Source organism: Tachypleus tridentatus, chromosome 5, assembly GCF_004210375.1.
Source record: "Tachypleus tridentatus isolate NWPU-2018 chromosome 5, ASM421037v1, whole genome shotgun sequence".
Taxonomy (NCBI): domain Eukaryota; kingdom Metazoa; phylum Arthropoda; class Merostomata; order Xiphosura; family Limulidae; genus Tachypleus; species Tachypleus tridentatus.
Window position 1 is genome coordinate 27,481,133 of NC_134829.1, and position 21,774 is coordinate 27,502,906.

The 21,774-nt window shown below is 34.8% G+C and overlaps 1 protein-coding gene and 1 long non-coding RNA gene across 6 annotated transcripts in view; one reads left to right on the forward strand and one right to left on the reverse strand.

Annotated features, from left to right (window-relative positions):
• The window catches only part of LOC143250796 (uncharacterized), a 179,549-nt gene that overhangs the window by 54,829 nt on the left and 102,946 nt on the right, over nucleotides 1-21,774 (reverse strand). The gene's annotated exons all lie outside the window — the stretch shown is intronic.
• LOC143250793 (puratrophin-1-like) overlaps nucleotides 1-21,774 on the forward strand; it is a 208,357-nt gene that overhangs the window by 14,142 nt on the left and 172,441 nt on the right. For all 5 annotated transcript variants that reach the window (XM_076501789.1, XM_076501788.1, XM_076501792.1 and 2 more), the window contains one exon: nucleotides 7,907-8,833. In XM_076501789.1, coding sequence (XP_076357904.1) covers nucleotides 7,907-8,833 — 927 coding nt within the window. The remainder of the gene's footprint in view (nucleotides 1-7,906; nucleotides 8,834-21,774) is intronic.

A 21,774-nucleotide genomic window follows, 5' to 3' on the forward strand; every position in this document is an offset into this window, starting at 1 on the left:
ATGCCCCTTTCTTTTTCCTTATCGTGACCAGTCATCTAGTTGACCATGTCCTGGTCTGAGAATGTAATGCAGCTTCACTCTGAAGCGTGTTAACGCTTTTTGCTATTAGTTACGAAATACATTGACATTTCTGAACGAATTTAACGACCCTATGTCCTATAGTTTGATATATCGTTGATTCTTGTTTATAATCATGAAATGGGTCTTCTATATAAGCAAATTGTTTTGGATCTCTCTCGGAAGGAAAAAAATTGAAATCGTTAGCTTCTTATCCTATTGTAGTCTATAAACATTGTGACTATGGAATCTTTTAAAATTGGCAGTTTCAAATTTTCGCACAAAGTAACATGGGGGCTATTTTCGGATAGCTGTCCTTAATTTTGAACTTACAAATTAGAGGGAAGGCACCAACTCTTCCTTGATCGAACAGTACGAGTTTGACCATCATTCTTATAGAAGGCCTTTGGCTCAGAGTATATAGTAACGTTTTAACGACAAGGATTCATAGTAAAGGTATGTTAATCATTATACCACGCCTCCTCTAGAAAACTCGCATAAAGTTATTTTCTTTCTTTGTAGGGATGCATAAAATATTACCTTTCACAAAAATTACGAAAAACAGTGTGTGTTAGTTATGATTACCCCAATATTCTAAAAGAAGTCTAAAAATCCATTATCTTCTGATTTTATTATTATAAATAAACACTTGACTTTCATGAAAACCCCTTTTATTTGAAGAAATGTTCTCTCCATCCTTTAATTCTGGCCTTGCTTCTGGTAAACTCTTTGCATTTCTGTCTACCCATATGTGCAATTATGTCTCAGAATATATATATCGTTTCAACACAGACTGCTGCTTCATTATTCTTTCGTATGCACTACATACAGTAACCCAATCCTGGTGCAATTAAGCAAAACAAGCTTTCATTTCAAAGCTACAATCATTTCTGTGAGTTCTTCATTAGATTATTTTTATATCAATTTATTGATCGACATCTTAATGGACCTTTCACATATAATAGTAAATTGAAGCCTGTTTTAAATGTTTTACAGTAATTAGTGTCAGATGAACGCAAAGACCTGAAATTTTTTGAATAAATAAAGAAAATTATTTCAAACTGACATATGATTAACTCCAGAAGTTCACAGAGGGCAATAAATATACTTAAGACGTATATTTTCCTATAGAGTTGTGGCATGCTAAACATTTGTAATAGAATGTTTCCGTAGGCCAGATTGTTCTGTTGTTAATAGTTTTACTTTTGTACATACATATATATCGTATATATGTATTTTAAATTTTAAAGTACTTCACACAAACAACACGTAACCCTCGAGTAATTTTCTTAAAAAAGGAAAATTACGCTAACCACAATTGCTGTAGGCTTTCTCGACTCGTTAAGATTTAAAATACGCATGCGCAGCTCAAAAACATGCTTTTCACTTTGTGAACACACATTTAAACATTTCTGCATATAAGACCAAGTTTACCTTCATTACAATTAGCATTTACTTTGCAACGATTTATCTTTGATCTGTTTCGTAAGCTTATTATAACCATCTGTTTTCTATTTTATTTGTCTATTTAGTTTTTTCATCGTTTTTTGTTTCTTACACTGAACATATAACTGTTTCATACTTTGTACAATATTATAAACACCATTACTCTATTGTTTACTTTACGTGTAATTTTATTAAATAAAGCTACATCGACGTTACTTTGTTTATCTGACCTCGTACATTTTTGTCAGATAGACTAGAATTTATGCCATGCTTGAAATGATAGAAGAAGGAAATATTCAAGCGAAGGGCATGAAATCTAACGCAAATATTATGCAGGTCCCGGCTAGTAAGAAATAAATTACCAAGTAGTTTACGAGGAAACGTAAAGTTTTGAAGCACAATAATAGCAACTATTGTGTAGGTTTCGCTGTTTTGGTTCACACTGTAAACAGGAATATAAACATAATTTAAAACGAAGGTAAATAAAACTTAATTCTACAAGTGTGCTAAACAACCATAAAATAAGACAATGATATGGAACTTCTACACATGAACAAAACATTTCCTTATTTCTTAAATTTCATCGAACTAGGCATATTTTTGTCTTTTGTTTCAGTTTCGTTTTAAGTTATAATTCCTTTACAAAACGGTGGTATTCTGTGAAATCTTAAGAGTAGGTCACAACAAGAGATAGACCAAGTCTCGTACATCTTTGTTTTTGTTGTTGTTGTTGTTTTGTTTTCATCAAAAAGTAGTTAAGAAAATATCATATCTTTTGTAGACATTAATATCCAGTTCAGAGTATTTCAGCACATATGTAGATAAAATATATGAAAGCAAAGAACTGGCAAATGTTTGCCAAGTAGCAGTGATGAATTTTTAAGTTTATAAAATTCTACATAATGTAGATAATATTGTCATATATTTATCTTGTACAGATTCACACTAATATAACATTCATGGTACATTGTAGCAAGATTTAAAGCATTGTTTTCATGGCCTATATAAGCTTTTGCTTTTTAGAAGATGTTTTTTCTTAAATAGCGTTTAAATGTGTCAGATTATTTTGAAACAAGGTAATTTACCAGAATTTGTAGTATAAACTTTAGCTTTTAAGTGAAACTGTTACGAGATTTTAATGAAGTTAGATTACCATTTAAAGCAAGCTACATATATAATATTAACAGTTTGATTTATATCAAGTATGAAATAAATGGACGTTTGGCAGTTGCATTATCATTATATTAAATTTCGTACAGGACTTTAAAACTAAGACGCAAAATTTATTAAAACTATGCACACATTCTAAACCAGGACAAATGGATTTTATTGTTTTTTTACAGCTGTGGCTACATCTTTTAAGCCATTTACCCCTAGAGAGTTTTGACAAGGAAAGAAGAAAGTAGAGACCTCTAGCGACTGCGAATAATTAGTTATACAGAGTATGTTTGTTTTTTGAATTTCGCGCAAAGCTACTCGAGGGCTAGCTGCGCTAGCCGTCCCTAATTTAGCAGTGTAAGACTAGAGGGAAAGCAGCTAGTCATCACCACCCACCGCCAACTCTTAGGCTACTCTTTTACCAACAAATAGTGGGATTGACCGTAACATTATAATGCCCCCATGGGTGAAAGGGCGAGCATGTTTGGTGCAACCGGGATTCGCGCCGGCGACCCTCGGATTACCAGTCGAACGCCTTAACACGCTTAGCCATGCCGGGCCTAATATACAGAGTATTATAGACTGTTATTATTACTCTATTCAGTTATAGACTGGTATGCAAAACGTTTGGTATTACTGGTCACCGTAAATGATAATTTTCGTACTGTAGTCAACGCAGCACGGTTGTTACATATTCAATTAATTAATAATAAACAAATAACATAAGTATTAATAAAAACATAAGCAACGAACTTGGTTCAGCAAATGAATAAAAAGCAGTTCAAGTCCTTGTATTTAAATAAAACAATATATTAGGATAAAAATCTATTACAGTGCAGACCAACAAGGAAATCCGAAGTGTCAGAAGGGTTTATGCGAGTGTGTAGTTTTACGGGAAGAGTGTACAATACACAGGCGCTAACTTTAGAAACGCGCACCGTGTTATGTCATTTTTGTTAAAATCATGACCTGTTTGCTATCATTCTTTTAACTGTGAAAGAGATTAGGAACGTGAAATCTTCGTGACTGGGATCTAATTATACATCACGAAAAAAAGTCCTTATTTTTCCTTTTACTATTTGGAAACAGAGGATCGAAAGTATGAATGATGGTACTGTAGCCAGTTTCTTCTGTATGATAAGAAATGTGTTGTCTCCACCATGATGACGCAGGTGTTTTTTGCCACCTGGCCAATCATTCGTGTATTGACGTAGTGAGACAACTGTAAAAAGTTCGTCACGTATTTTTGCGGAATGTTTTCTTAAGCTGATGTATGCATCTATCAGTTATATGATGTACGTTTATCGTGTAATATCAAACACAAAACCATGGAAAGGAAAAATTTAACGATAGTAAATAAGATCACTGATTTATTAGCGACTGTCCCATACACATACATTAAATAATAGTAATTTAATAATAGTAATTTAAACGAGATTTCACTTCCTGTGAATATTATATTTAATGCAACATGTTTCTCTTTTTTTCAACTTTTAATATTGTTCGCTCTTTCAGAGACCGGTTTCGTAGCTTTTACTGCTTCTTAGGTCTGTGTCTTTTTGTCTTCTACATTAATGTTGTACATTAAAATACTTCATAATATAAACACCCATATAAAGATTGTTTTGCATTGTTAGGACTAATTTGTCATTAAAATGGCCGAGCCTTGTGAAATATCACTGGATTTGCGATCGAACCTGGCCCAAAGTACTTCAGCAACAGGTCTGAGGGATTTATGTTAAATGTGGTGTTTAATATCCATGGTGGGAAGAGCATAGGTGTCCTTTTTCTCTTAACAATAAACATTCAACCAACCAAATAAATGTCTGTCTACCAGTGGAACTGCGATATAGTGGGCAGGTGAAAGATAGCCCATTTTGTAGCTTTGTACTTTAAAACAAACAAACGACCTAAAATAAATACAATCTCAAGAATATCCACCTGATAAGTTAGTGATTTGGATAACATTTTTGTTCTATTGTTAATTGTTGCATGGTACTGTAAAAAATCAAACATTGAGTATATTATTCTATTAAAACGATGTTGGAGCCTCGCCACAATCTGGTATCTACCGTGTAGCATAGTTTCCATTATAACAGACTCCGTCGTAAACTTGTCATGTCCAAAGTTATCATTCTTCCATGGTGTTTTTGAGAACTACGGTTTCTTAACGCACGGAAATCCATAGGCACTCTTTCCGACGGTTTGATCGATATTTCTTTATTTGCAATAGCACGAACACCCGTTTCGTTCTTCTCGCAGTGTTGAATGGATACGTCGTAGAAACAGCTTGTGTAAACGTGATTTGTATCGCTTTTCCAGGCAGAGATTCTTGATTATGTTATGTACTGTTGGCTGTGACACGTGGCCGGCTTTTGACATTGACCTTAGTGTTCGTAGATTCTCGACTGATAAAAGACGTCTCACTTTGACACCTTTCTACAGGTTTCTTTCTAGATGGCCTTGGTGCCCCAAATAACACACATTCCTTTGTTCTCCACTATCATTAAGCACAATGGTTATCTTCTCTTTGGAAATATATATAATAAATATCAGATCTGAACATGTTTTTATTAACTAAATATATGCATATTTTTCGTCGGAAAGAGCTGTTACATATTTTTCGCAAAAGTGGTCAATTTTAGGTGGCAACGCACTACCTACGAAGGCAAAACAGTGTTAAAAGTTAGTTATGATACTGCGACTTAATTAGCTGTGTTTCTCACGTGACTTGTTCGTTCATCAACATAATCTAAATTGTTTTAGTATAACATCCTGATCTTTCTGTATTCTCAGTCTTATTTGGTTTTGAATTTCGCGCAAAGCTACACGAGGGCTATCTGCGCTAGCCGTCCCTAATTTAGCAGTGTAAGACTAGAGGGAAGGCAGCTAGTCATCATTCATCGTCAACTTTGGGTATGCTTTTACTAACGAATAGTGGGATTTATCATAACATTATAATGATTTAACGGCTGAAAGGGTGAGCATGCTGGGTGTGACGGAGATTCAAACCCGTGACCTTGAGATTACGAATCGAGTGCTTTAACCACCTGGCCATGCCTCGTCTACCCCTAAGCTGTATGTTAAAAAAACGTAGCTGCAATCTACATTATTTAAGTTAGTTTTTGAACCTAATCAGTATAATGTCTTTGTTCATAATTTATTTCTGATAATAGTATTATGGTTAAGATTAGTTTCTTATTTTCAAATGTAATGTTTTATAGTTAGGGTATGGGAAAGGTAGTGTGGTTTAGTTATTCTTTTGAATTAGTATCCGGAATAGAATATAGTCCACAAACTATTATTGACACATTGAAATACGTTGTGGCTTATTGTTGGCTGAACCTTTTTTTTTTTTTTTCCGACTCTTCAATTATGACAGTTAAAGCATAACATATAACTACAGAAATATCACTCGTCTTGTTTTTCATTCCTGCTGACATATTTGAAGGGCAGAAATCATTCAAGTTATGTATATAGTATGTAGTTTAATAATAATTGTGTGCGAGTGCAACCTATACATTTGATTGTGGCTATTAAACAGACTGTGTAAAGTACAATCGTTTATACATGAAATAGTCATTATTAACCTTCGTTAATTTTTTCCATCGTTTTTAATTCTAAACGTCATTGTTCCAGTTCTGCAAAATGTTCTTCTTTTATTTTAACCAAAACATCTTTACTCCAGTGCCTTTTATGCTTTTACATGTGTGTTTCGAACAAGACAGCTTTCTTCTATCTCTAGAACGTTATTTCCATTCTCGTTTATCTGATTTGTTTTTATGAGGGCACTAGTCACTTGTCCTGAACTATTTTTATCTACACAGAAACTATTTCGTTGTTAATTATCCCTAGCGAAAGATCATACATAACTCCTCTGATTTGTTTCCAGAAAGGCAGTTGTCTCTTGTCTCAACACAAACTGAATTTTACTTCTTTAACTTGTCTCCAGTATATATATTTACTTCATGACCTGTGTTTCTAACACCGAACCATGAGCTGATCAGCTCCATCTATTCATCACGAAAATCCATACTTCTTGCTTTGTATCCACAACATATAATTTTAGATTTCACTTTTGGTTTGTATCAAGAAGACTGTGCCTTTACTCCCTTACCAACTCTTATCGTGTACCTTCAATGATTCTGTAGTTTTTAAGATAATATCATTTTGTAATAACCCGAATCGTGTAGTAATAATATTATTTTTACGTGATAGAATCGGGTATCTGTAGTAGAATGCTAACCAATCTTTGACATAAATATGTTATGTAACGAAGCCTCATTTGGTATATGTTTTTGCTGTTAAATAAACAGAGTATGTATTTATGTTCTCTTACGTGTATGTATGTTTATTTCTCTTTGCAAATGTTCATAATGGGCGTGTCCACATTAGGGATTGAATCTAACGATATAAGCTCTTAAACTTACCGCTGAGCCGTTGTTCCTATAAATTTGTGCATAGTATAGATGTACTGTGTGGACGTTTTAGATAAAGTTGCAGTAGGTGCAAGGATCATAGGGGGAAATAGAATTTGAATAAAAAAGGAATGCTAATTAAAGGAAGAAATGTAAAATCAAGCGTGAGGGGGAGATAGGAGATAAAAATAGCCAAGAAGTAGAAAGTTAAATAAAAAAAGACATGTTTGCTCGCAGGAAAACGTAAAACAAATCACAAAAGCAGGAAAAATAAATTTAAATAAGTGAAATAATTAAAAAAAGACAGGAAGCAGTAGAGCAGAACGCTAAATCAAATACATGTAACTAGGATATACATATATCTGAAGGGAAGACGAAATAACTTGCAGATGGAGAAAGGGAAGCCAGAAGAATGCACTGGAACTTAGACAGAAACAAGGGATATGGGAAAAATAAATAAGAGACAAAATAAAGAAATAGATGTAAACGAAATTGAAAGATGATTTGAAAGAAGCTAAGCATTGCTTGTGAACATGATTTTAATTAATATAAACATGGTTACTCTTTAACGTCACACTAAAATTAAATTTAAAAAACTAGAATTCAATAGCATAGACATTGCTAAGTTATTAACTTCAATTTGAACAGTTGTAACTCAGAGAATAGTTTGTCGTAATACATTTTAGCATCTTCGTCGCAATAATAATAATAATACAATATTTACTTTTAAGTTTAAAAATTATATCGGTTTATTTTGAACAGTTATTAATATTTAATGTAAATTACTATAGTGTTTTTCTAACATCCTGTTTCCTTCTGCTTTTTAGACTTTTGCTAAAGACGACAAAATTGATCAATCAGAGAGCCAGTCACCGGTAAGTTATTCCGTGATGGAAGAACGTATTGTATTTCCAAACGATAGACTAAATCAAACAATGATAACTTCGTCGTCCATTTGTGAGACTCAAAAGAAATTTGGCAGCAATCCAAATTCTCCTCTCACTTGTGAACACATTGAAGACATCTTATGGATTGATGGTGATGACAGTTGCTCAGATACGGATTCTGGGGAAAATAAGGTCAACAGTGGACGACTTACAGAAACTGGAAAGTCTTCTGTTGCTTTAGATGTATCAAAAACCAGTTCGTACTTTGTTAAAGGAAAAGTTTTTTCCCCAGAAGAGCCGCTGTCACAAAATGATATTACTGATATTAAAAGCTGCAATTTACATCAACCTGCAAATTTACAAGCTGTAAATAACATCGAACTGGCTAAGCTCAAGTTAAACCACCATGATAAATGTAAGCCTCCTATTTGGAATTTCTTAGTAGACTCACAAGAGTCACGTAAACTCTATTCAGAAACACCAGATCCAAATCCAACAAGGGAAACACCTGATGTTGTTTGTTTACAAAATTCGATTGAAAACTCAGAGAGAATATTGAGCCATATGTGTGGTAATAGTTACTGGAACGTCACTGGTGAATGCGTGAAACAAGTACCTGTAGACTTTTTTCGTATTAAGTCCAGTTTTCCAGATGAACAACTCACCCTTTTCAAGAATCAGGGGCTAAATGACGTCAAGGACGACATAGGGAAAAGTATACCGCAGAACGATTATGTTCAGAATATCTTCAGTAAAAACAATACAGAAAGATTGGTGGGTGTTAAACATTGCACTGGTACGAAAGTGAAGATTAAACGAAGAGAAGCACTACGCAGTTCAGTCCACTACTCTCTGAGACCGATTAAGGTAAGTATTTACTCTTTATTTTCACTGGCATTTGTGATGGTTATTGGTGTAAGATCGTTTCGAGCTTTCAAGGCTCACCTGAGGGTTTTTAACGTTATAAATTCGCTTAGTTATCATAACCAAATCATTTGATAATGTATCTGCAAAAGGTGTTTGGGAATATCTACTCATAGGAACTAATAAGTTCCTTTTATGTCTTAATGAACCGATAAACTTTTACTTTGGTCGAAAATACCTTTGCAAGAGAACAGTAATTATTGTGACACCCATCCATCCACGATAAAACCTCCGTGATAACGAGAGATGGACCTGCCATTTTCAGGAATAAAAGGCAGATATCTAGGATTATATCGTTTTTTATGTTTTTCAACCGTTTTGACCATGTATGCTTCATTACTATCATAAACTTAGTTTTTACGACAAACATTTGTGGGGTCATCTTGTCATTATTCAGTATCTGATGAACTTATAACAGAGGTGGGCAGCTGACACTGATCTACAGGCCGCACTAGTGGCCTTTTAAACACTCTCGAAAACCGCAGGATCTTCTTTACCAGTCATAAGCCAAAAATTGTACACATAATTAAAATTTTTCAACATATAAATGTGTTAAATTTATAATTTTCTCTTCTGACGATTGTTAAAGTATCGTTTAAAAATAATGAGGGCTTACGTTTTAATATTTTATCATTAATGCATCTGGACATTGCTCGTTTTCATCACTTATCGATAACATTAACGCTTACAAATCACTTGTGTTGTAGTAAGTTGTTTTTTTAGAATACTGGGAACCTCAGGTTGATTCCTAGTGACGCCTAGTTCATCAATAACTTATCCTTAGTAGGGCTGAAAATTGCCCACCATTGGCTCACTCGTTGTGAGGCCGAAGGTTGCATATCACTGACCAATGGATTTTTGTTTTAACGTTTCTGTCATGTTGATCTTTTCAAATCCATACTGCAGCAGTACTTCAAAAATGAATTTACAAACTTACAATCTAAATAGAGAAACGTTAGCAAAGAAGCTGCTAAGAAGTGATTTATGTACTATGGCATTGTATTTTATTACTTTTGTTAATTTACTAAAATTATTTAAGACGTGCTTCGGTTGTTTGTGGTCATTTTATCGATTATATGAAAGGCACATCTCCGCCTTTTTTGGGGGAGTGGGGATTGAAGACAATTTTCTGAAACTGAAGTTGTAAGACAAACTTCCGCCTTTTTTATATTTACTGAATTTGTTTAAGGTACACCTCCGTCGTTTGTGGTTAATATACCGGAGGTGTGTAAGGCACACCTTTATCTTTCTGTTTCGAATATTTTGTGTATTTAAAGTATTGCACTTTTAAAAAAAAAGTAAATAAATAAATAAAAATGTAATAATGGAAATAAACTTGATAAATCATGACAATACTCAAAATACAATAATTTAATCTATATAAAAAGGATTTATTTATATTATTTTTTAAAATTTTAATTGTATCGTCTTTTCGGTTACGATATAATTTTTGTAGTTTTTTCATAATTAAGTAAATTGGCATTTGAACCTTTTCTTACATGATGAATCGAAAAGGTATTTTTATAGTTTTTCAGTTCAACTATCTTGTTTGCCTGAAGGCTGCAAAATGGGGACAGTTAGTTTTATTTTTTTGTTCCCAAACATTTCTTTTCAGTGAATTCATAATTTTAAAGTGAATAGCCATTTTTTTAGCCGCCTTTATTTCTTCCCTAGAATAGTTTTTCTTTTTCTAAACCCGAGCCTCACCTAGCCAGTAACTTTCACCATGTATTTTATGTGTTTATTTGTTTTGAAATTTGCGCATAGCTACTCAATAGCTATTAGCGGTAGCCGTCCCTAATTTAGCTGTGCAAGACCGGAAGGCAGGTAATCATCACCAACCAGCGCCAACTCTTAGCCTACTCTTTTTTACCAAGGAATAGGGGATTGATTGTAACATTATAACGCCCCCACGACTGAAAGGGCAAGCATGTTTGGTGTGATAGGGATTCGAACCCGCGACTCTCAAATTACAAGCCTTAACCCACTTGGCCATGCCGGCTCCACCATGTACTTAACTAATTCAAAATGTCTTATTAAATGTCGTAATATAGATTGCCATTCTTTTTACAAAGATATTCGTGTCGTTTTCATTAGTGCGTTAGAGTATTGTTCTTTTATCCACGTGTTAAATATCCGAAACGTCTTCATAATATATTTATACTTAAATATATTATAGCGAGTTTATTTTAAAAAATATCGTTTGCAGTCAACAATAAACCATAATAAGAAGCGTTATTTGAGATCGTTCCCAACTTTTGTTTTGTTTTGTTTTATTTTGAAGGCATTCTATAGATTTAGTTAGCCTTTGAAAATATTAGTCACGAAAAGTGATAAAACTTAGAATGTATTCGTATTTCACGAAATATTGACAATTTGAAGCTTCTTTTAGATTTTCTTAAGCCTGATATATTGTCCGCGCTCACGCACGAGTCGTGACGAATACCCTATCATTACATCTTTGTTTCTTCTTCTTCTTCTTTGTTTTTAGTGATGATTCATCGTCCTTTCGGTATTGCTTCCATTAAATAAAACCTGTAATTTTAGAAGAAGGTATCGCCTATACGAAATGCATGTTGTTATGGTTACTATATTACGTATAATATCGTGCTTCTAATAAAATTTGGTTAGCAACGATACCCAGCTTCGGGTTAGAGTGTTACACTGGTACATATTTTTTGTTTTGACTGTTTTCTAACAACCCAGACTTTGCATGTTTGTTTTGTTTGTTTTTGAATTTCACGCAAAACTGCACGAGGGCTATCTGCGCTCGCTGTCGCTACCTTAGCAGTATAAGACTAGAGAGAAGGCAGCTGGTCATCATCACCCCCCGCCAATTCTTTGGCTACTCTTTTACCAACGAATAGTGGGATTGCTCGACACATTACAAGATCTCCACGATTGGTGTGACAGGGACTCGAACCCGCGACCCTTAGATGACGAGTCGAGCGCCCTAACCTCTTGGCCATGCCGAACCCCAGTCTTTGCATACAGTATTGATGGATGTAGTACACTGATTTGACCCCTCTTTTATAACAAATGTCACCCCTCATTACCCAGTGCCTTATCATGACATTTTGTGTACGTCAGAACACACTGCATAATCAGCGTGGTGAATAAAACATTCGTTGAAATATTCCGACCTCTGCACAGGTACTTTTCTAAATCGTTTTCCATAGTGTAACTACATTTTGTTCAGTTAACGCTACTAAAATTTAATTCACGTTAATTTGACTTTTTATAAACCAATAAATTATCTTTTCATAAAACCCCTTTAGTCCATTTAGTAGTCTGTTCCCCTGACAACAAGCATAGATTCATTATTTTTAAAAAATAAACTTTTTTATTGTTTGTGACATTAAATATTAATGTATATATAATAACTTAAGATATTGCATACGAAAACGAGTCTTAATATATTAATGTTTGTCACATTCCACAAGTTTTTCTCCGATATAAACCATGTCCTGAATTGTGAATTCAACCCTGTCCTTTGTCTAACCCGCTACACTGCTACGAGTCGCTTCTTTAAACGGATGACATGATAAAAAGAACATTCTTGTTGTTAAAGTACGCAGAAATTACGCACGCAATAAAAGCTATATTTACTGACTGGTATACATCGCTTATATAATGAATATTACAACAACGTTTTAGGGTAGTTGGCCCATATTTAAGTGGGTGGAAATTAGTAAACGGGACAATTACTGCCAGGATCATATCCAAGATAGCCTTGTGCTGGTACATTAGAAGATGGGAGACAACTATAAATTTTAGGAAGTGTAATTATATATGAATTAATTGTTCCTGTTTGGTTTTCGAGGTCATACAAAGTAGGGAACCTAGGGTACGAAATACATTAAGCACTACCTGTACTTATTTCTCTGAACACTGCCAATTATAGTCTAAATTGGAGGAATGAAATATGAACATTTCTGGCGGATCAAGTAATTGTTACTCTTCTCTGTATAACTGTGGCTAAAAAAAACAAACAAAAAGAAGGTGGGGAGCGAGTGTTTAAAACCTTAAATCTGACACGCTACCTGGTGGATAGAAAGATGTTCTTATTTTATAATATCAACTCGTATAGCCTACCTTTTGTCGTTTAGTGGTTAGCATGATCAGACTCTGAATCCGAAAATTCATTGTTCATGTCTCATGCTAATAATAATTCAAGTTAAAGAAATATCACTGTGAATATTATACCAAAGACGTATCAAACTGTGAATTTTAAACTAATGACATATTACACTGAGAATACCAAATACCAAAGTATTGTTACAAGGATATATCACACTTAAGAAAATAAGGACATATCACTTAAAATGTCAAATAAAGACATACTGAAAATATCAAAATAAGTACATATCACTCCTATTTCGGTAACATCATTGATATATGTGTGACATTCGAAGGGCGAGTGAATTTTATCTTTAATTTACATTTGAAATCAATACGAGACACGAAGATTCATTTAAGTACGTATTAATGAGATGGTTTATTCACATTATAATGAACATCAAACTTTGGGCCTGTCATGGCTAGGTAATTAAGGCGCTTCACTCGTAATCCGTGGATCGCGGGTTCGAATCCCCATCACACCAAACATGCTCGCCTTCTCAGCCGTGGGGACGTTATAATGTGACGATCAATCCCACTATTCGTTGGTAAAAGAGTAGCTCAAGAGTTGGCGTTGGATGGTGATGACTAGTCTTACACTGCAAAATTAGGGACGGCTAACGAAGACAGCTCTCGTGTAGCTTTGCGCGACATTCAAAACAAACCAAACCATCGAACTCGGTAGTTATTTTATTAATCTTCTGTTTCTATTTTCACTAAAATATACTGTTTATTTGTTATCTTTCTTCCAACCATTATGATAATTTTTTTCCTGTAAAGTGTTTTCTTCTCTCGTTCTAGCATCACATACACATGACCTGTGAAGTTTGTGACTTTTCCTCTAACATTATATTTTCTCATTAAGCAGAAATCTTTTTCTAATCCATAAGTGTTTTTGTTAAACGTGAAACGTTTTATCATTCTGATCAAATTTCCTATTTTAAACGGAGTGGTTTTCTCATCCTGTCATTAGATTACCTTTGTTGAGCGTGATACTTTTACTCATCTTAACATCAGATTTTCTCTGTTTAAACATGAGGATTTTCTCACTTTACCATTAGACTGCCTTTGTTAAGTGTGAAACTTATCCTGATTTCAGATTTTCTCTTTTAAACGATTTTGTTCTCGTTCTTACCTTTGTTAAGCGCAAGTCATTCTCTCGTCGTACTATCAGATTTTTGTTGTTAAATGAAAGTATTTAGATATTGTATTACTAGTTGGAGTACCAGTCCCCTGAACGGAAATTATGTAAATTCAAGATTAATAAAAGGTTATCTTAGCGCGTGAGAAATTATTTATCTTGTGTGTAATTGTGCATAACACAAAATGCCCATAAAAACTGCAAAACACAAAATATGAAACCGCAAATTTGCATATATCTCTGCATGGACCCAGTAATCATTCATGCTACACTTAGTAAAAACTCATAAAAAAGGGGTGATATAGTAATAAAAAAAAAAATTAAACACCCATAACACCGCAAAATGCAGAGTTCAAAAGTGCGTGCATCTCCGCATGCACCCAACAATCTTCATACCAAATTGGGTAAATACTCATCAACAAGAGGCGAAGTAGTGGAAAAGACGCAAACACGCCCTTAGAAACCACAAAACGCAAACTGAAAATTTGGATGAACATCTCCATTGACTCAATTAAATTGTATACTAAATTAATGAAGACCAATCTACAAGGAGGGAAAAGTACTGGTTAAAAAAACACCACAGAAACGCTCATAAAAACAGAAAAATACAAAACTGAAAATTTGCATGTACCCTCTAATGAACTTTCATACCAATTTTAGTGAAGATTCATTCACACCTTGCAAGGCCCGGCATGACTCGTTCTCGACTCGTAATCTGAGGGTTGTGAGTTCGAATCTCTACCAAACCAAACATGCTCATTCTTTTAACCGTGAGGGCGATATAACATGATGTTCAGTTCCACTATTCGCTGGTAAAAGAGTAGCCCAAGAGTTGGCGGTGGGTAGTGATGACTAGCTGCCTTCCCTTCAGTCTTACATTGGCAAATTAGAGACGACTAGCGCAGATAGCCCTCATGAAGCTTTGCGCAATATTCAAAAGAAACATCCTACGAAGTAGTCACATGGACAGACGATAGCTAAAATCCTCAAGCTAAGTTGCTTAAATGTTATACTGACCCTCACTAGTGTGTTATGTATAAGCAGCTTAGCCTGAGGACTTTATTGTAACGTCTATTACCTTCAATGAGAAAATTGAGTTTCTTATTAAAGGTAATTGACGTTATCATACATGAATTTAAAAACAAAACAAAAACTGACATAACAGCAAAATAATTATAAAATATTTTACCTCACATAAACTTTTTCTACCGCTATTTGGTTTGCCACGAACTCGAAGAAAACGAGACAAAAATGAAAAGATATCCTAAGTTTGAGGAGTTATAATTAACATTAGTGCGTGTAAATGTTTAGATGCTTAAAATCTAGTCTGTAAAATAACCACCCAGAAATGAAGTATGCGTCTACTGAATTCAAGCGTGTGTATATAACACACTTAAATCTATATTTACAAAACCAACTGTTAAAGAAATGAATATATATACACACACTGCTGACCAAAATCTTAAGGCCAATGAACATAAAGAAAAAATGCATTTTGTATTGTTAGACTCAACCACTTATTTGAGTAGAGCTTCGAAAGATGAAAATAAGGAAAGGGGGAAAAAAATAGCATTTAATAGGGAAAATGTGAACACTATGACATTAGCCTAAATACTAGCTGGTTAAAAATTTAAGACCATACTGAAACGAAGCGTTAATCGGTAAACACTTAACGAAATTTCGTCATTTGTGTTCAAGCATTAGCATTGCCAACATCTCCCACTGACATCTCCTGTGTTACATTGGGTAAAAACATGGCAAGGCTAAAAAGTTGACAGTTTGAACGTGGCAGAATTGTCGAGCTGCAAAAGCAAGGTCTCTATCGACGTTCCATTGCTGGTGAGATTGGGGGTAGTAAAACTGCTGTTGCAAATTTCTTAAAAGACCCTGAGGTATACGGAACGAGAATTTCAAGTGGTCGACCCATTGAGCAAGAGGATTCAATTGGTTGTCCGGCAAGACACCAGCCGATCGTCGAACCAGATCAAGGCCCTTACGGACGCAGAACGCAGCTCAAGAACAATAAGACGACATCTACGAGAGAAAGGCTTTAAAAACCGCAAACGTCTTCAAAGGCCACGCCTCCTTCCACACCACGAAACAGCTCGGTTAAACTTTGCTGAGAAGCACCAAACATGGGACGTAGAAAAGTGGACGAAGGTTCTGTTCTCTGATGAGAAAAAAATTAACCTGGATTGTCCAGATGGCTTCCAACGTTTCTGGCACGATAAGGATATCCCACCGGAGACTTTCTACACGATACAGTGGAGGAGGTTCCATCATGATCTGGGGTGCTTTCTACTTCCATGGAACAATGGAGCTTCAGGTTATACAGGGGCGTCAACAGCAGCTGACTACATTGGCATGTCGGAGAGAGCATCCTTATTGACTGAAATCGCTTGTGTGGAAATTACTGGATCTCTCAGTAGGACAATGCTGCAATCCATAATGCCTGCAGGATAAAGGACTTTTCATGACGCATAACGTGATTCTTTTGGACCATCCAGCGTGTTCGCCCGAACTGAACCCCATTGAAAATGTTTGGGGGTGGATGGCAAGGGAAGTCTGTAGAAATGGACGTCAATTCCAAACAGTGCATGATCTTCGTGAAGCCATCTTCATCACTTGGAATAACATTCCAGATAGCCTTCTGCAAACACTTATATCGACCATGCCAAAACGAATGTTTGAAGTTATTCGCAATGACGGCCGTGCAATTCACTACTGAGACCTCTTTTTGGGCATTTCCGACCCTGTTTAGGACTTCTTTTGGGTATGGTCTTAAACTTTTGACCAGCTGGTATTTAGGCTAATTTCATAGTGTTCACATTTTCCCTATTAAACGCTAAAAAAAATTATTTTTATTTTCCCTTTTCTTATTTTCGACTTTCGAAGCTCTACTCAAATAAGTGGTTGGGTCTAACAACGCAAAATGCATATTTTTTCTTAAGATTTTGGCTAGCAGTGTATAAAAAAAACAATAAACATTTCTGTCACGTGCTGCCATCTGTTAGACGAAACCTTTAGTCTGTAAAACCATTGTTGATCACGTTCGGGAAAATCAAATCATATTTCCGTATTGTACTAAGTAACTAAAGTATCATCAGACATACTTAAACTAGTTATGATAAAATAGCATTATAATTTCAGGTATACTCAGTGAAATGTTGAGTTCCTATTTCATTTATCAAAATTTTGTGAATATTGTCCCACTTTTTGATATCTTGTGTAAATATCACGCTTTGTACATGTACACATCTATGTAAACAGAGAGAATCCAGATTTTCCTTCTTGTTGGGAGGTGAGTGTGGAATATCGAAAAACTGTTGACTTAGGATGTTTAGGCATTTTAGGGGTCGTATATCATCTAACATAATATCCTAATACATATGTATAAATTTGCATCATTTTAAACTCTCCTGAATGAAAGCAAATTGTTTTCGAGTTAAACACTTAGAGAACTTTATGCGAAACCAACAAGGAAAAAGTGTTTCGGGGCAACATCCTCGTGCGGTACTGTTCGTTTAGTAAGAGTAGTCCAAGAGTTAGTTCACTGTTAAATTAGGGACGGCTAGCGCAGATAGCCTCAAATAACTTTGCACGAAATTCAAACTAATCCAAGCTTGTCTTTTCATCAAAAAAAAAAAAAAAAGGCATAGCCTATTAGTTAATATGTCTGGCAGTGAATCCGAGGGTTCATCACTCGGGCCTTGTTGCTGTGAAAAAAAGAAGATTTCTATTCGTGGTCGTGAGTAAGATACTCAAATTCCACTACTAGATTAAACTAGCCTAAAAGCTGGCAATCATTTCTATCAATTCAAAACATAGGGACGTCTAGCTGAGATATCGCTTATGCAGCGTTATGCTAATTTTTAAAACAAGCAAATATTAGCTCAAATTAGTTTAAGTACCCAGTGTGTGTTTTTTCTCGAATATCTGAAGCCATTCGAAAATCACATTACCAACAAGCGCTTAAGATCCTCACATAGATAGTATTTTCATTAGTTTAATATACAAATTATCTCCGAAAAAGTCGGGACCTGATTATGAAAATATATTTTCATGAATGGTAGGTAATATTCATGCTTACAATTTGGCTTAATGTTTATATTTAGTGTTTAAACAGTTTATCTGCTCAACTATTCAGTCATTAATCAGTAAAACAGTTCAAACCCTACATAAATATGTTATCTGTAATGAGTAAAAGCCATTCAAAACACTATCATCATGCAGTAATGAAACTCTTGCTTATATGATACTGGAAAACATCTTTTATTATGCGATATGCTGTCCACAACTTTACGAAATTTTTATCCTACGTGCATGTATATTTGCAATAGTGATCACGATTTTCCCGTTTTTGCCTCAATTGTCCGTCACGGAAACTTTATTTTTATCCATTCGAATGTACAGAAAAAATTAGGCAGCTGAATTTGCTGCGTTTAGTGGAGCAAAACGAAGGTGAAGAGGTCACATCAGATTCAAAGTTTACTGAATTATAAAGTGATGAATAGTGCAAGAAACATTTCAGTATTATTAGTTTTTCGGGTATCTACCCGAGTATTCAAGCTTAAACCTGTCATTTGTAGCAAAACATTGAGAAAAACTTGGAAAAATGTTCTCGAAGCGGTACTATTTGTTTCAAACAGTTAGGGTGCATATATGACGTCCTGAATACGTCACACGCGGATTTAATTGTTTTTCATGAATTGTAGAGTTATAAATCGGTGAATAACGTCAGAAATAGTTCTACATTATCAGTTTTTCAAGTATCCACCCATTTTTTAAGCGAAAAACTGCCATTCGTGATATTATATACTTTATGTATTGAGTTTATATTATCTTAAGTTTTGTGAGTTATCATACCTTTCCAACTTGTATCCTTTCTTGAGAAAAATCTATTCTGGAAAAAGTATTTTTCAGAGCTTTACAAAAGAAAACTAAAAGTGAACGCCACTAAATGAATGGTGTATGATACGGTAAGGTGCAAGCTGTTATGGCTCTGGGTTAGAATTACCGTTAATTTGCACGTTGCTCACCAATAGCTAAGTAAATGTCTTTTGCCTTTGGACAAGTAAAAAAAAGTAAAAAATAATTCAACAGAGATTACTAAACAAGGTCGTTCATAGCCACCATGCACTGTCATCCCAACCAATTGTTGGTATCTCCAAGTGAGCACTAGCGCCACGTATAATCGACTTATGCATATATATCACCAAAAACTCCCGGCCTGAGTTAGGAAATATAATCTCTTTTATTGCCTAACCTTTTATCAACCTATGTTATATATTTTAACGTAAAACTTTGAACAATGTAGATTTTTTTATCTTCGCAAAAAACGTATCGAAGAACAATTCTAACTCGGATGATTCAGTTTGAGATTTATATTTGTTCTGATTACAAATAATAAAATAGTTTGTTTGAACAGTTGATTTGTTTTTACAAATCCTCATTCCTTAATCTGGCTCGTTTCAGATGTATCCAATTATACGTTTTATTTTTACTTAAGATTTATTTGGGCGTGGCATAGTCTCAACCAGGCTCACCAATCTGAGGGTCACGGGCTCAAACCTTGTCACAAATATATTCGAACTTCCAACAAGGGGAAAGGTTTTTTAAAGTGATAACAATCTTACCTTTCGTTAGTGAAAGTATAGCCGAAGATAAATTGTTCTCGAGTAGGTTTGCGCGAAACAAAAAGTAAGATCTCAGGTTGAAGGTGTGGGAATGATGTTTTCAAATCAATTTTCTGTACGTTTAATCCAAATATAAGTTTGCCCCATTCGTGGGAGATGTATGTTAGAATATTCTATGTGTAGCATAAACAGTAAACTTCAGGGCTGATCGCACCGAGATTCGGTATTTGACCTCTGCAGTAAAACTGTTTTTAATTTTTTTCGTTGTGTAGAAACATATCAACATTAACAGAAAAAGCAAGGTAAACAGGATATTGAACTGTCAAACGTGTATGTGGGTAAAGGCGTTCGACTCGTAATGCCAGGGTCGCGGGTTCGAATCCCCGTCGCACCAAACATGCTCGCCGTGGGCTCACCTTTCAGCCATGGGGCATTATAAAGTGACGGAAAATCCCACTATTCATTGGCGGTAGGTGGTGATGACTAGCTGCCTTCCCTCTAGTCTTACACTGCTAAATTAGGGACGGCTTGTGCGAAATTCAAAACAAACAAACTCCACATTATCTACAAAACCCGGGGTGGTGAGAGGAAATTAAAGTAGCATCGTCTTAAGGCATAATAACGCTTACCGTCCATGGACAGTTATGTGCACGGCAGTAGTATACATTGTACTGATAGAATAATTAATACAGCACTATATTAAATTTACACTATTACAGTATCATATCAAACATCAAACCAAGTTAGAGATTGATCAAAGTGAATTAGGCTTTTCCAGGTTATGACACAAACACAGTAGCGATCAGTCTAAATATCATGCGTTGTTCTCCCGTACAATTATACTAAAATATTGTATTTGTAGCACTTATGACGAATAAAAAAAAAACCTTTGTGTGTTAATCTCCTTGCTATATTAGGTCTTTTGACAGTAAAATTTTGTTTGTTTTGATTTTATCTACTAATAAATAGTATTCTGGTAATCTGAGAACTTATGATATTAATCGAAAACCCTCTGAATAACGAACTTTAACACACAAAAAGGATTTGAAGACCCTGTTTTACACAGTTGTGATGTTTGATCTGATATCAGGAAAAACTTCTTCCACCACATAATTTAGGCTTAGTGAATTTTATCATCATCGCATAGTTTCTTCCTCGGAATCACGCCTGGGCTCTCTATTAAGATTGTTTTTTTTTTATAGTAAGTTGTGAATCATAGCAGTTTACGTTAGACTGTTTGATCCGGATAAAATATTAGGGATTACCTTACGCCCATGTCGGAACATATACATTCTACTCGGTTATACCCGTTTTAATTGTGATAGACTATTGTCGCTACCTTTTGGTCTAAAACCCGGTGAAACTTCCGGAAATTACATTCTTCTAATGTGAAACTTTCCGCATTAATGGAAACAGTGTAACCTGAGAAATATTTTAACAAGTTATCACGTACGTCATCTAATTCGGAAGTCTTTCATATCTGCGGAAATTCCTTGTAGATGAAAGAATCTTCTGTTGTGATACGAAGTATCTTCCAGGATGGGCATTTTTTATATAAAAGGTGGCTTAAAAAAACGGAAATGCCAATTTTAAAGAATGATGGATACTAGAAAATATGTTCGAGGGCGTGAATTATTTGCACAGTAAAACTATGGCGTGTTATACTCTTTATTCATGTTATTGAGAAATGACGATGTTGGTTTCTTATTCACCTTTGTTTAAACTATCAGAAGAAACTACTAGGAGGATTCAATTTTATTTGGAAACACTAAACGAATAGTTGTTTAATTTGATCGTGACTACAACAAATGAGAATAAATCCTAATAAAATATTAACCCACTTAGACCACACTTTAAAAATAACTCTTGTTTGCCCATGGCTAACCCTGTTCAAGACAGTTTGGTGTGCAGGTATGGCTCTTTTTTTCAATCTTTCAAAATAACACACACAGCCCCTTATTGACACAGCGGTATATCTGCGGATTTAC